This window comes from Oryx dammah, unplaced genomic scaffold (genome assembly GCF_014754425.2).
Source record: "Oryx dammah isolate SB20612 unplaced genomic scaffold, SCBI_Odam_1.1 HiC_scaffold_10, whole genome shotgun sequence".
NCBI lineage: Eukaryota > Metazoa > Chordata > Mammalia > Artiodactyla > Bovidae > Oryx > Oryx dammah.
In genome coordinates, this window is record NW_024070194.1 from 16,387,224 (window position 1) to 16,402,748 (window position 15,525).

Genomic DNA, 15,525 nt, shown 5'->3' on the forward strand with positions numbered 1-15,525 from the left:
TTTGTTTGTTAGTCTGTTTATTTGTGGTTATGCCATGGAGGACGTTGTTTCATTATTTGTATAGTTGTTTATCTGGTCCCACATGTTATGCTAGGGTTCCATTGCTTATGTTCTTATGCTTGTAACAGTCTCTTTCATCCCAAGAGGCTCAACGCCCCTGCTCTATCCCAGGGACATAAACCCTGCACACTATAACTGTAAACGTTATTTTTATTTTACAGAGAAGGAGAACTAAAGCTCAATGAGCTCCTACTTAGCTGAGGTCACACAATTAATAAGGAGGAAAGTCAGGATTTATGATCTCTTCGATATACCAGGCTGCTTCTGACAGTATTTAGAGTTAGCAGTATCTTTGCTAATGGAGAACAGAACTAGCCTGAATTATTCAGTCCACAGATAATCCAGAACAGTACTGTCCAACAGAACTTTCTGTGATGGTGGAAATGTTCTATATGTGTTCTGTCCAGTACACTAACTACATGCAGCAAGTGCAACTGAGGTACTGAATTATTTTTATTTAAATAGCCACATGTAGCTAGCGACTGCCACGTCAGAGCAGGCCTAGAAACTTTAACCTTTTAATTGTATGAGTTGGTTTGAATTTCTCTCCTACCCTTTGACCTTGTTGGGTGTCTGTTGGAGGTATTAGCCACCATTAAAATGGCAAAGTTTTGGACTCTAAGAAAAAAGAATCCCTCTACTGGATAGTCCATCTTTGCATGAAAAAAATAAAAAACTAAAAAACGAGCTATATATACATGAGCTCCTTTTATCCAAGGAACATATATCCAGTATTTATTTCAGTACCGCTGCTGCTGCTGCTAAGTCGCTTCAGTCGTGTCCAGCTCTGTGCGACCCCATAGACAGTAGCCCACCAGGCTCCTCTGTCCCTGGGATTCTCCAGGCAAGAACACTGGAGTGGGTTGCCATGTCCCTCTCCAATGCATGAAAGTGAAGAGTGAAAGTGAAGTTGCTCAGTTGTGTCCAACTCTTAGCGACCCCATGGACGGCAGCCTACCAGCTCCTCCACCCATGGGATCTTCCAGGCAAGAGTAAGGGTGGAAAGGTCGCTGACCTCATTGTATCAGCTGACAAAGCCAAGACCACATAAGAAAAGTTTCTCAAGGAAGATGACTGAACAGGGACAGTCTTCTGCCCTGTAGCTGATCCCGCTTCCAGCGTTCATTCATGAACATGCAATGTAAATGTTCTGTGATTCATTCATTAAATAAAGGGTGCCTGTTAGATGTCAGACACTGTCCTAAATAATCAGGATACAGCAGTGAACAGGACGGATAAACTCAAGGAGCTTTCCTGCTCCTGTGAGAGGGTAACAGGAACAGTAGCAGAGTGGTCAGGAGGGGCTTCTCGGAAGAAGGGACATTATAGCTATGACCCGAAGTTTGAGAAGGGCTCATCATGGAGCTGTCATGTCCTTTTCAGGGTTTTTAAGAATATTCAGGCCAAGCAAATAGCAGGTGCAAAGGCCTGGAGGGAAGAAAGGGCTTGGGGTCTTTGGAGAATGGGAGAGAGTTCACTGTGGAGAGAGTGACACCAGATGAAATTGAAAGGGTGGGTAAATGTGAATCCCACAGGCCTTGTAGACCAAAGGAATGAGTCGGGGTTGTATTTTGCAACCATGAAGAAGTCTGTGTCCTGGGCTAGTCACTGGGGTAGCAGCGATGATCAAGGAGAACCTGGTCCCTGCCCTCGTGGAAGTTCAGCTAACACCTGCTGACTGTTTATAGATCTTAGATTATGAATGGCTTCCATGGCCCAAATATTCCAGGGCCTAGACTCCTGCTCTTAGTGCTTTGGAGAACTCTACTATGTCTTAATTTGAGTTTTAAAAAATATATTAAGGCCTATTAAAAATATCCTTGGGACTTCCCTGACAGTCCAGCAGTTAAGACGCCATGCATCCAATGCAGGGGTCTCAGGTTTGATCCCTGGTTGAAGAACTAAGATCTCACATGCTGTGCAGCACACACACACTTATGATAGTTGTGCCTGCTCAATTGTGAACTCTTCATGACCCTTTGGACTGTAGCCCACCATGCTCCTCTGTCCATGGGATTATTCAGGCAAGAATGTTGGAATGGGTCACCATTTCCTCCTCTAGGGGATCTTTTGGACCCAGGGATCGAACCCTCTTCCAGTATTTCCTGCATTGCTGATGGATTCTTTATCCGCTTTAACCATCGAGAAAGGCCAAAGTGTGTTAGTCACTCAGTCATGTCTGAATCTTTGCAACCTCATGGACTAACCTGCCAGGCTCCTCTGTCTATGGAATTATTTATATATATATATATATATATATATCAGGAGATATCTCATTTTGGGCCTTGAAAATGGAATTGCCTTAGATTGCCAGTGTCTTTGATCATTTCTAAAGGAGGGATCCTATATAGCACCCTTTCCTTAAATTGTAGAAAGGAAAATGAGGATGGCAAAAGCTTGACTTGAGAACATCCTAGGAAAAGCTGCCAAAGTGGGGATAGCTATTCCAGAAGTTTCAGAATAACCCAGATGACACTTGCATTTTGAATGGTAAGCAGTACTGTGGGGAACAGATCAGCCCCACATGAAGCAAAGTAGCACTGCCTGCTGGCTTTTCTTCTTCTAATTGATGGTCACATTCTCTTAAGATGGGAGTGAAAGTGTGGTCTCAGGGAACTTCCGAAAGGTTTTTAAAGAACGCGGTATGCCTTTTAGGAAACCGAGTTACTATAAGCACAGCGTTTCACACTCATTGACTAAAAAGCCATAAGGTTCTATAGTGAAGGCAAGAACTGTCAGTTAAATTACTGCTTAGCACCAGCTACTGGTTGGCTGATTATTTGTAACAGCAACAACAACAAAAAATTGAGTCTCTGAAAAATGAGAAAGCATCCATGCCACACACCTTGGCCTCCGAAGAACGTGCCATCCACACATACAGTTGCCATATTTTGGTGGCCGCATAGTGCTCTGTTGCATGGCTGCACCATGATTTAAGCAGTCCTTTCTTGGTGGATATTTTGTTTGTTCTGATCTTTTTGTGCCACAGGCCCCCCACCCCTCCTACCCACCCCTACCCCCCGTCCAGGCAAAATGCTGCAGTGAGTATCTTTATAGGTCATTTTGGACATGTCTAAGTGTATCTATAGGGTAAATTCCTAAGACAATTGCTGGCTTAGAGAGTGTTACATTTAAGTCTTTGATAGATACAGTTTCAAATTGCTCTGTAAAGAGGTTACACCAATTTAAACTCCCATTGGCAGTATAAGAGAGCAGCAATTTTGCCACCCCCCCATCCACCCTGTATATTACCTTAGCTTTTTGATCTTTGCTAATCCAGTAGGAGAAAAATTGCACCTTATTATGGTTTAATTTGCATTAAGAGTGAGGTTGAGCTTCTTTTCATATGTTTAAAAGCCATTTGTGAGCAAAGACTTTGTAATGTCTGGCAGTAGTCTTAAATCTAGAAAATAATCTTCGCAGCGTGTCTGCTTTCAGCAGTGTAAATGCTGGGTACTGGCCTTAACCCACTGGGAATGCAGTCCCTCAGAGTACAATAAGGACAGGTTTACGTCTGGGCAGTGAAGCACTGGCGTAATCGATCCCTTCGTGTAGGAACCTTCAAATACTGAACCAGGGGTTCTCATGTCCAGCATTCACTCTCTGCCACTCCCAGTTGCCTGGCCCGGGCATAGCCCACCTGCTACTGCTGTGACTCTGCAGATATTCCTCGATAGAAAGGAGATTGTTGCTGTTGTTGTCTTAGTTGCTAAGTTGTGTCTGACTCTTTGTGACCCCATGCAACCTGCTAGGCTCCTCTGTCCATGGGATGTCCCAGACAAGAATACTGGAACCGGGTTGCCATTTCCTTTTCTAGGGAATCTTCCTGACCCAGGGATCGAACCCACGTCTCCTCCTTTGTCAGGTGGATTCTTTACCGCTGAGCCACCAGGGAAGCAGAAAGGAGATTAGCAGGAGCCAAAGGTCATCAGAGACTTTCCCCTGCTGTCTGTAAAAGGAGGACAAAAATTCAGGCTACAGGGCTTTCTTATTGTTTTGGTCTTTAAGTATTAAGTGCCATTTTTGAAATGAAGCCCTGGGGGACCCCAGTATATAAAAAGAGTTAAAACTAGAGTAGTGCTGGCCACAGAAGGCGGAGAAACCCTGTTCCCACCCTTTAACCTGCTGTCTCTGGGTGCCCTTCCTCTTGTGACCCTGAGACATTTCTGCAGAGCGCTAGGGCTCCTCAAGGCACAGTTTGAAAACCACTGATTCAGTACCATTTGAAGCTTATAACGTGGTGACACATCAAAAGTATTGGAGGATCACTGAAGAAGGAAAAGCTTTGGAGAGAAAATGCCAGCCTTCTGAAGCATTTTGTATCAAATACCTGTGTGAGACTTGTTAGTTCTCGAGGCTCTGCTGAACCTCTCTTCTGCTGATGAGCAATGTAGTCTGCACTCAGAATTTTGTCTCTTGCAGCTGTCCTTCAGTCTGGCATATTTATTCCTTCAGCACGTGTTTTGAGCATCCACTCCATGCTGGGCAGATTGACTTTGCAGGGGTGATCACTGGAGCACAATGTCTAATGGGATATTCAGACACTAAACAATACATAGAAAGTAAATACAGTAACTGCAAATGGTGATGAGTTGACATGAAGAACATGTCTAATATAGCATATAAGAGACTTACAAGTGGCTTTACTGGGTGAGGTGTGTTTGTATTAAGACATGACAAGTGAGTTGGAATTAACCAGATGTGACATAGGGGGTAAAAGTATTCCAGACAATGAGAACAGCACGTGCAGAAGTTCACAGACGGGAGGCCGCCTGACAGATTGGAGGAACCAGAAGACAGTGAGTGAACAAGCAGCCAGGAGTGGTTAGAAGAGAAGGTTGGAGAGAAGTAGAGACTGGATCCTGTGGTGGCCATACAGGCCACAGCAAAGAGCTTATTCTAGTTAGAAGGTACTAATGCCTATTGTCAATCACCAAGGTGATCGTTATAACACTTTATTTACAGTTCAGTGGTTCCCAGACACGGGTCATCGCGGGCAACTCCAGGAGCAAAGTGTAGGGGAAGAGGGAAGTCCTTTGAGCCAGAGATCAGCAGATCTTGAGAAAGGCCTTGAGAACCCCACAACAGCCGAAGACATTGAACAGTTCGTGCTGAACTACCTCAAGGAAAAGGATGTGGCAGCTGGGAATGTCTCAGATCTTGATAATGAAGACGGTAACTATCATTTATTTTGGCTTCAACTGTTTTGTTTTGTTTTGTTTTTAATGTTTGAAGCAGATTATTGTAAAAACAATGAAACATTGTTATAGAAAGTTTGGAAATAAGCGTCATTCATAGCCCACCATGCTAACATAGGCATTCTCACTTTGTGTGTTGCCTTTTTCCCATCCTTTTCTGTTGCACACCTGTTTTTATTTGGTTGCAGCCACAGTTGAAATGTATAGATACCCTTTTTGCATTTAGTTATATAAGAAAGAACTCTACACATTGCTATGGAGTTTTCATAATTAATGTTTTAATAGCTGCTACTAAGCATCCATTCCCCCGTGGGAAGTTTAGGTTGCTTTCACTCTGATAAACAGTGCTTCAGTGTATGATTCTGTGCGTGTGACCTTTTCCTTCCTTTTGCATATTTCTTTATAAATCCCAGAAGTGGTATTTCTAGGTCAAGGATATGAACATTATTTTACGCCTGCCAAATTGCCTTTCAGAAAGGTTGTGTCAATTTACGCCTTCCCTTTAGCAGTACAGGATTAATACTGGTTTTACCACAGCCTTGCCAACAACGGCTATCACCAGTTTTACTTCTCGCTGAATCAAATTGGCTCTGGTTATTTCACTTTGCATGTCTTTGATCACTAGAATGGTCGAACATCTTTCTGCACGCATCTTTCCTAACAGTTTTTTTCTTTTTTTCTTACACCCATTATCTTTTCATACTCTTTGTCCATTTATTTTATTTATTGGTAGGAGGAGATTCCAGTGTTTTTCTTACCAACTGATATGATGAAGAAGGGAGTTTAGGCTAGTTGAAGCTCTGGCCTGTTGTTTTATTCACAAGCTCAATCTGAAGCTTCAGGTCACGGAAGGATTAATAAATTATTAGAATCTCCTCTGCAAACATAAAATGCCAAGTCATAATGAGCTTGGTGGTCTCAGAACTATCCTAAATCGAACTGAGTCCCAAATTAGTTTGTTAGGTTGGAGTTGAGCAGATTTCTCTCTCTCTTTTTTTCTTTGGCAGTCTCTACTCTGAGGCTCTGGTGAACTGAAGCCAATACTTTTTTAGGATAACAGGAAATAGTAGTTCAATGCAGCTAACTACAACAAATTCCTTCTAAATAGCAGGGAAGCATCACAACCAAGAAACAATTTATGCAGAACTGAGTTGTTTTTCTCTCTAGAAACAGAATTTTCTAATCAGAAATCCATCCAGCTTTTTCTTCTCCTTTTTGTTTCTGGAGCCAACCCAATCCTTGTAAATTGCACCCCTTAACCAAGCCTAGAAATCATGAAGGAGAGGCATCTTGATCCCTGGTAATCCAGATTGGCCATTCCTGTTTGAAATTCTAGCATCATCCCTGAATCCATTCTTTCATGATTAGGAACTTCTGGTTCTAGTTGATGTTCGCCAGGAGTGGAGTGAATGAATCATATTTTTCTTGCAGTAGCAAGAATCCACAGCTCTCAAATAGCATTCCACAGTAGGTGAATTTCAAACAACCAGTCCTCCTCTAGAAGCAGAGCACAGCCTTGTCGTTCTTATCATTATCATTCGTCAAGTACACACTTGTACCACACACTTGGCGTTATAAGGAATGTTTAGATTGATAGTGGTTTGACATGAGTATTTTGTTTTAGCCATAAGCGCACCTTGGGTATCTGAGACCCCTTTCACCAGGAAATCCAAGCATCCTATAAACACATTTTCTTTTATCTTTTCAGCATTGTTAGAGACAGATGTAGACTCTTAAAATTCTGTTTTTCCAGCAGAGGAAACTGAAGTGGAAAAAAGTTAGGGGAGCAATGCTCAGCTCCATGGAAATGAGCACAGCTGATATTGAGGATGGTCGGGAGGCTAGAGGCTATAAGCAGAGGGAGGAATAATCTCAGGGAAGGAATTTTGGCCTGGGTTTCACACTACTCAAGTGTTTTTTGTTTTAATTTACAAACTTACACTTATCTCATGCAATGTAGCACTCCAGGCAGTTAAAATAAATAACTGGTGACATTCATCTCATTTAATTCTCTCACCAAGCCAATGAGATATACATGCTTTATCCCCATTTTTTTCAGGTGAGGTAACATGGGGTGAGAGGAGCTGCTAGTAGGATGTGGAGGCAAGACTAGTCCTCTGACCAAACCCCATCATTGTATATTGTATCAAGCTGCCCTGGTGTTATCCCTCATACCAGGATGTACAAGGCTTGATCTTGGCCCTCAAAAGAGCTTCCAGGCTGGTACAGAAGACAGCACGTACCCCCTTAGTCAAAAGGAGAGGAAAGAGAATAAAGGGCCAGAGGCTTACCAGGGAACTGCCCAGCCTCAGGGCTCCCAATTAGAACCTTGCCCTCTTATGTTTTTATTTTAAATATTTATGAATGGCAACTTAGAAAAGGCTAATGGTATAGGGAAAAAATAAAAATCATTATCTCGTGACCCCATCTCTATTAATATTCTGTACTTCCTCCTGTCTTTATATAAAACTTTATATAATAGTACTCACACTGTGTATGCAATTTTGTATCCTGCTTTTCTCTTTTTAACACAATGTATTTCATAAGCATTTTTCCTTGTCCTTAAAGCCCTTGTTAAACACAAATTTTCAGGCCTTCATAACATGCCATTCATTCTATGAATCATACCATGGTATATATAACCATCCCCCTACAGTGGACATGGAGGGTTTCCCTAGCTGTTAGTAATACTTTGGTGAATATCTTGACTCAGAGCTTGACCCACGTTTTTTACATGGTTTTCTTGGGATCAGTTCCTTGACATTTTCCCTCTAAAGTCTTACTCCAGATCTGAGATTGGGAGGTTGAGGTGAGGTGCAGCATCTCTCAGAAAACACTGCCCCCAGTTATCCTTTTTTTCCAGAGGAGCAGTCAGACCCTCCCGAAGTGGAGGGGAATGATACCAGTCCCCACGTGGAGCCACCACTGCCGGTGCAGATCCAGCTAGCCACGGACGTGATGGAGCGCTGCATCCACTTGATGTCAGATAAAAGCCTGAAAATCCGCTTGAAGGTCAGCGTGCAGCCCTACCCCTGCGTTCACAGAGCAGCGGGATGAGGTCTGGTCTGCGGGCAGTGACTGCAGGGTGAGGAGGAGCCACCCTTCCCTCCGGTGCGTGTGCGGTGGCCGAGAGAAGGCCCCAGGAGGAATTTAGCTGTGGGATGCCATCTTAGTCTTTCTGGATCGACCCAGATGCCAAAAGGGAGCTGAGTCCCCATGATGGAATTAAAAAGCACAAAGTTTCAGAGAGTCATCGCATCTCCAAGGTGGGGAGGGAAGTCATAAGCTTTGGGAAGGATATCATTTTCTGTGCCAACTTAATATGGGACACAGGTTTTAATACTTTAAAGTAGTCATTCTTCCAAGCCTGACTGTAGCCCTTATCTCTGTTTCCACTTCCATTCTCATCCTAGGCCAAGCATCAACACTTTTATTAATCTTACATCCTCGCTTGCTGGCAGTTTCTGAAGCAGCCTCCCCATCACCAAGGTCTTAAACTATACAGTAGTGATTCTGATAACAGGCCAGGGGCATGGGGGCAGGGTGAGCATGGGGGACACAGCTTTCAGATCACCTGGGGGCAGATCTGACACCCAAAGGAAAGCACAGCCTGACACGCTCCTGCCTGTCCCCAAGCAGGAGTGACAAACACAACCGCCTCCATGAATTACTGATAGCGATGAGGGCACTTTGCCCTGACTAGGGGCAGTGGACTGGGAAACCCTGGCCCCCAGATTGCTTCAGACTTCAGCATCTGGGTTTTGTGGGACTTGTTTAGTCTTCCCAGAGATACTTCTTAGTATTTTCTGTTCCATTCAGGAGTCATTTTTCAGGTGGCTTTTGTTAGTGGTGTCTGGTTGATACATTAACAAAGTGTCTTCCTTCTTCTGGACACTTTGTAGCAGCCATGTATGAAAGGGAAAGTCACTCAGTCATATCAGACTCTTTGTAACCCCATGGGCCCTACAGTCCATGGAATTCTCCAGGCCAGAATACCGGACTGGGTAGCCTTTCCCTTCTCCAGGGGATCTTCCCAGCCCAGGAATTGAACCCAGGTCTCCCGCATTGCAGGCCGATTCTCTACCAGCTGAGCCACAGGGGAAGCCCAGTTGCCATGTAAACACTGTAGCTCTGGAGAACGTCAGCACCGGAGTCACATCGGCATACCCGAGTTCAAATCCTGGCTCTGCCCCTCACTAGCCACGTCACCTGGAGTAGATCAGTGTACCTTTTTGAGCATCTTCTGCTTCATCTGTAAAGTAGGCATAATGATGGCCTACCTCACTGAGTTGTTGGCTATAAATGAAAAACAGCATCAGATGTGGCATTTATACTCATTCACTTGTTCGCTCAGTACTTATTGAGGACTGCTGCAGATCAGACAGAGGTTGTGTAGGAGGAAATGCAGCAGACATGATCCCTGTCTTCATGGAAATTTCTGACTCTCGAGAGGAAAGAGGTGATGCACAGATACACACATGTACGTGGAGGAAATGCTGTGAGGGGAGTAAGAGGTTCGGTGATAGAAAATTCACCCCTGTAGTAAACGTGTTTGGAAACCTACTCTCCCACAGCCTATTGAATAAGAGGGAGCTTACATTCTGATTTAGACCAGGTTGTTGGGTGATGGTTAAGTTTGAAGGCTGAGAAGGAACCAGCCCTGCAGGGGCAAAAGGGAGAGGAGGAACCTTCCAGGCAGAAGGGGGAAAGCGTGCATCTTTGAGTCAATGGAGTATGATCTAACTTGCCCGGTTAGAAATTCAAAGCCAGTCAGCAATCCCAAAGCCATTTCCCCCTGAGTACTACCCTGCTCTCCTGAGGCTTCTCTTCTTCCCCAACTATTCAGCCCTCAAGGGCAGGGCCTGTTTTGTTCTCTGTTTCTGTTCCAATCTTCCTATGACCAGCACATACTAGGCATCCAATCTGCGTTTCCTGCGGACCTCACTCTGTCTTCCTAACTCACATACGTACCCTCACGCGCTCTGTGCTGGGGAAAAGCCTGCCCTGCTCATCATGGTGACCGCTGCCTGTGACCCTGAGCAGGCTGTCTGTCTTCAGTGAACTTTGAAATGTGAGAGATCAGGAGACATATTTTCAGGAAAGGTAAAAAAACCAGTTGACATCTAGGCTACCCCAGACCTCTCTTCTGAGGTCAACCAGTGTCCCAGCTGCCTACCTGACCTCTCTGCTTAGAGGCAACAGAACCCGATCTCCCTCCCCACTCCCGGTTTCCTCCCCCTCCCCTGTTCCTGTCTCATAGAGCTGCACCTGCATCTGTTCAGTTGCTAAGCCTGAATCCAAGCAGCTCTTTTTAACACTTCTCTTCACCTCCCCAAAGAGCAAGTCCTTCAGCAATTTAAGCCATTTCATCTCCAAACAGATCTCAAACGCTTCACATCCCTGCCTCTGTCTCCAGCATGTGGCCGCATGACTCCACCCAAGTGGACATACGTCTTGGCTTCCTCCAGGGCCTCCTTACCTCTTCTCGCTCCCACTGCAAGTCCCCTCTCCACTCAGCATCTAGAGTGACCTTTTTAAAACATGAATTGTATCATATCACGTTCCTGAACATTCCCCTGGCTCCCCACTGCATTTAGTACCAGATAAAAAAGTCTTAACGTGATGCCTTCATGGTCCAGCCCCATCTTACCCCTCCTCTGTCACGCTCCAGGCTGCCCTGCTCTAGGTTCTTTTTAATTTTATTTATTCATTTATTTGGGTGTACCGGGTCTTAGTTGCTGCATGCGAGATATTTGTTGTATCATGTGAGATCTAGTTTCCTGACCAGGCATCAAACCCAAGCACCCTGCATTGGGAGTGCCGAGCCTTAGCCCCTGGACCGCCAGGGAAGTCCCAACCCTTCTGCTCTTTATGTGACTAGTTCCTGCTCATCCTTTATGCCTCCTTGTGGAAGTTACTACCTTGTTTCTGTCTTGCTCACCTCCTTACAGCAACCTTGCAAGGAAGATACTGGCCTCCCCACTTTTGACAGAGGAGGAAGCCAGCCCAGCAGCCTTCCCGGCAGTTTGTATGGTGTAGATCCCTCCCTTTAGCGTCTCTGCATTTCTCCTTTGACTTTGTCCTTTGTAGCACTCGTCACAATTGGCAGTCATTCATCCCCTTATTTGTCTTAGCTAAGGTCTAAGACTTTGGGTCTTTCCCCAGTTGACCATAAGCCCCCCCACGAAGGCAAGGAAACATATGTATTATGAACGTACGTATTTTGTCCCTGTGTGCCTCCCACCCAGTATACCTCACCAGTGCTTGGCATGTAGTCAGGAACTCATGAATGTTTATTTGACTTATGAGGGTCTAAGCTTCATTCTTTTGGTTTCAAGCCTTTACGGTCTTCTTCCCTTTCAGGTCCTGGATGTGCTGGATCTGTGCGTGGTTGTTCTGCAGTCCCACAAGAACCAGCTGCTTCCCTTGGCTCATCGGGCCTGGCCCTCGCTCGTACACCGACTCACCAACGATGACCCCCTGGCGGTGCTCAGAGCCTTCAAGGTACCACACTGGTGCCCCGCTGCCATCAGTCATAGGGATGGGGGGATGTAAGCTGGAAGCTCAGCAGCGTTTTGAGGGGATTGGTTCTCTTTTTATCTGATGTGACCTACTATACCTTGAAGAAAGTACAGAAAAATAAGAAAAGCACAGAGAAAAAAAATGAAAGTCAGTTTCCTTTTGAATTGGAAGCAGAATGAGTGAGCTAGTAGATGAAAGGGCCACCAGTATCCACTGAGCACCTCCTGTGCCCCAGGCAGCACGCTTGGCAATTCTCCATGTGTGAGCTCATCTCCTTACAACACCCTTGCAAGGAAGATACTAACATCCCCATCTTTGACAGAGCAGGAAACAAGCCCAGAGATATTAAGGAACTTTCTCAAGATCACACAGCTAGGGACTTCCCTGGTGGTCCAGTGGTTAAAAATCCGCCTGCTGATATAGGAGACGCAGGTTCGATTCCTGGTCCCGGAAGATCCCACATACCTCAGGGCAGCTAAGCCCTTGTGCCACAACTGCTGAACCCACAGTCTGGGGCCCACGCTGCACAACGAGAGAAAGCACCACAATGAGAAGCCCACACACCGCAACTAGAGAGTAGCCCCCCGCTCACCACAACTAGAGAAAGCCCTCACACAGCCGTAAAGACCCAGCACAGTCAAAATTCAAAACAGAGATCACACAGATAGTAAGTGATAGAACCTGAATCTGTGAGTTCATGCCCACCTTCTGTGCATGGCACAAAGAGTCAAGGTGAAGAGGCCAAGGGTCTGCAGTCTAGCAGTGGGCATCCTCTGTCCAGCTGAGCAACTCTGGACAAAGCTTGTGGCCACCTAGCCCACCTTTCTCATAGTTGTTGATGTCGAAGATAAAATGGGACTGTTTGATGAAATGCTTCGAAAAGGTAAAAGCCTTCTGTGTATGTATGGTATTATTCTCCCTGAGTTAGTTTGGCTTACGTTAGCACACATATTTTGGCTTATTTATTTATATCCTTCCTTGTTCTAAAAAGCACTTAAGGCAGCTTACAGAGATACATTTACCATGGCAAGCTAACATAAGTTAGAAGTGGGTGAGCAAGATAAGGCAAAGAAAAAAAGATGTGTAGGGATATAAAATGAAGCCAAGGATGCAACAGATATACTTGGCAGAAGTATATTGTGTTTCTGTAAGGTTCTTCAACATATACTGGACCAAAATGCAAGCTTACACTGATAACATACAAAATTGCTAATGTATTTTCAAAAGCAAAATGTGCAAGGTGACACACCTTGCTGTGATGTGCTGGTGGTGGGGCGGGGTGGGGAGAGAGAGAGGGAAGAAGAGAAGTTAGGGGAAGGGAGGAGAAAGGAGGTCTTGCTCAAATTGTACTCATCTGTGCTGTTTCCTTTAAGAAAATTAATAGGTTATCTGAAATGACAGCAAGTGTGGAAAAACCAAAAAATATAAAGGTGTATGCACTGTAACTGAGGCTGCTTTCCCACTGCCAGACCCATTGGTGACCCTTAAGCTCCATCAGGCCTTGTGCAGTCCAGCTAAGGGCCCTGAAATAAGTGCCTCGTTCTCTACAAAGTCGGCAAATGCTCTCTGTGCTGGATATGCCTTGCTTACCAATTTTTAAAGAAATTCTTATTATCCTGTACACTTGGTCCTGTGCAGTGGGGCAAAACGTTTCAATATGTTCTGCTAGAGAAAGTTTAAAACGAGACATGCAAAGAGACTGCCTGTTGTGAAAGTTGGAATGAGGTTGATGTACATAAGAGATTGTGCCACGGAACAGAAGGAACTCTGACTCAGCTCTGCCCACCAGGGTCCCTGCCCAGACCCAGCCAAGGACCTCGGCCAGTCACTGCCGTCCTGATGCCTGCACATGGCAGCCGCTGAGCTGGGCCTGGGCTCCTGAGCCTGTTGGTGTGTGTTCAGCCAGCTAGAGTTAACAAGCACGTCTTTCCTTCAAGGGCTGTTAGGAAGATTCAAGAGATGATCTATGTGAACTGCTTTAAGCTCTTGGGTTGTTTTTTTTAAAAAAACAAAAAAGGGAGGAAAATCCAGGTATTAACCATATTATTCATCCAACCCAGATTCCTTTGAATTATTCTCCACATAATCTGTATTTATGGATAGAAGCAGCCATGCCTCAGGAACAGAGACCTCCAAATTCATAACTGTCAGAATCACAAACCATGGGCAAGGAATTCACAGCAATAATTCTATTTTTTTTTTTTCAAGCAGAGACTGAGATGAAATTGAATTACCAAACATTCTCTTAAACGCTCTTGCTGCCTTAGCGATGTTCAGTCACCAGATTAGGCACTGTTTCTGCAGGTTTTGCGTACCCTGGGAGGCAAGTGTGGCGATTTTCTAAGGAGCCGGTTCTGCAAAGATGTCTTGCCAAAGCTGGCTGGCTCTTTAGTCAGCCAGGCTCCCATCAGTGCCAGAGCTGGACCAGTCTACTCCCACACGCTGGCCTTCAAGTTGCAGCTGGCCGTCTTACAGGGCCTGGGCCCCCTCTGTGAGAGACTGGACCTCGGTAGGTACCAGCCAGTTTCGCCTGGACCCACACCCCATCCTCTCTGTCTCACCCCTCTGTGGCCCTCTTTACTTGGCCCTGCTCCCCTCAATCTCCCTTCCTGTGCACATCCTTCCGTCTCACTTCGGCCTCATTTATCCATTTACCTTGCTGTGTTTTTTGACTTGGGGATGGAGTACACAGCCCATGCATCTTGCCGAGCTGTTCCAGTTTCATGCAACAGTAGTGGGTTACTGCTCATTCCTGATGAAGTCTGAGGGCCAACACTTGTTTTGTTTTTCCTCTCTGCAGGTGAGGGTGACCTGAATAAAGTGGCGGATGCCTGCTTGATTTACCTCAGTGCCAAACAGCCCGTGAAATTACAAGAGGCAGCCAGGAGGTACGTCTGCTTGATCACCCACATCTCTTTTACGTTTGTCCTAAATTATGGATGATTTGCTAATGGCGAGCAGAGTGGAGGCATCCCTGCTCCTTTCTCTTCTCTCTGTCCTCGCCAGGTTAAGATGGGTTCTTTAACTGTGCCAACATCCAGAGATGGCATTTTAACTAGACGCCTTTCTCTTTGAAAGTAAACTTTTCCTCTGGTGCAGCATCAGCAACAGTTCCAAAGGGGCCAAAAGCATAAAGACAGTGTCCTGGAGGGGAGCAGGCAGAGGGTGATTGGCTTCCAGCTCTCCTCCCTGGTGACCCTGGCACCTCTCTCTCAGCTCCCCCACTCGCCAAGCGAAAGCGCTGGGTTATTGATCTAGCAAACCTTGGCTCCACAGAATGTCTTAATGGTCTTCGGGTGCCACAGACCCTCACAAATCGTATGCAACACTGTGTGTGTGTGTGCACGCGTGTGTGTGTGTGCACGCGCGCGTGTGTGTGTGCGCTCGAAGCAGACACGTGCATGTCTTTTCCTAGATGGAGTCTACATCATTCATCTGATATATAATAGGAGTCTGTGAACCAAGAATCGTTCAAAACCCCTAGACTAATGATTTAAAGGGCCTTTTCAACTCTGAAATTATGTGAGTCTCATTTCTAAGAGATTTGCTTATTGAAGAATAGCTCTACCACCTCTAACAGAAGAACCTATGTCTGGTTCCTAGAGTCCTAAGGAATATTCAGCAAAAACTAAAACTGAGCACAGCAGCCTTCCCCCGACTTGAGACCCACAGTGCACCCTGACCCCCCCTCTCCTGAGCCCTCCTTCTAGCCGGCAGCAGCCTGCGCACTGGAACTGCCATCCTT

General features: G+C 45.4%; 1 protein-coding gene across 2 annotated transcripts in view; it reads left to right on the forward strand.

The window, feature by feature from the left end:
• The window catches only part of TTI1 (TELO2 interacting protein 1), a 40,828-nt gene that overhangs the window by 13,122 nt on the left and 12,181 nt on the right, over positions 1–15,525 (forward strand). For both annotated transcript variants that reach the window (XM_040247334.1, XM_040247335.1), the window contains 5 exons: positions 5,026–5,235; positions 8,122–8,270; positions 11,622–11,762; positions 14,085–14,289; positions 14,581–14,668. In XM_040247334.1, coding sequence (XP_040103268.1) covers positions 5,026–5,235; positions 8,122–8,270; positions 11,622–11,762; positions 14,085–14,289; positions 14,581–14,668 — 793 coding nt within the window. The remainder of the gene's footprint in view (positions 1–5,025; positions 5,236–8,121; positions 8,271–11,621; positions 11,763–14,084; positions 14,290–14,580; positions 14,669–15,525) is intronic.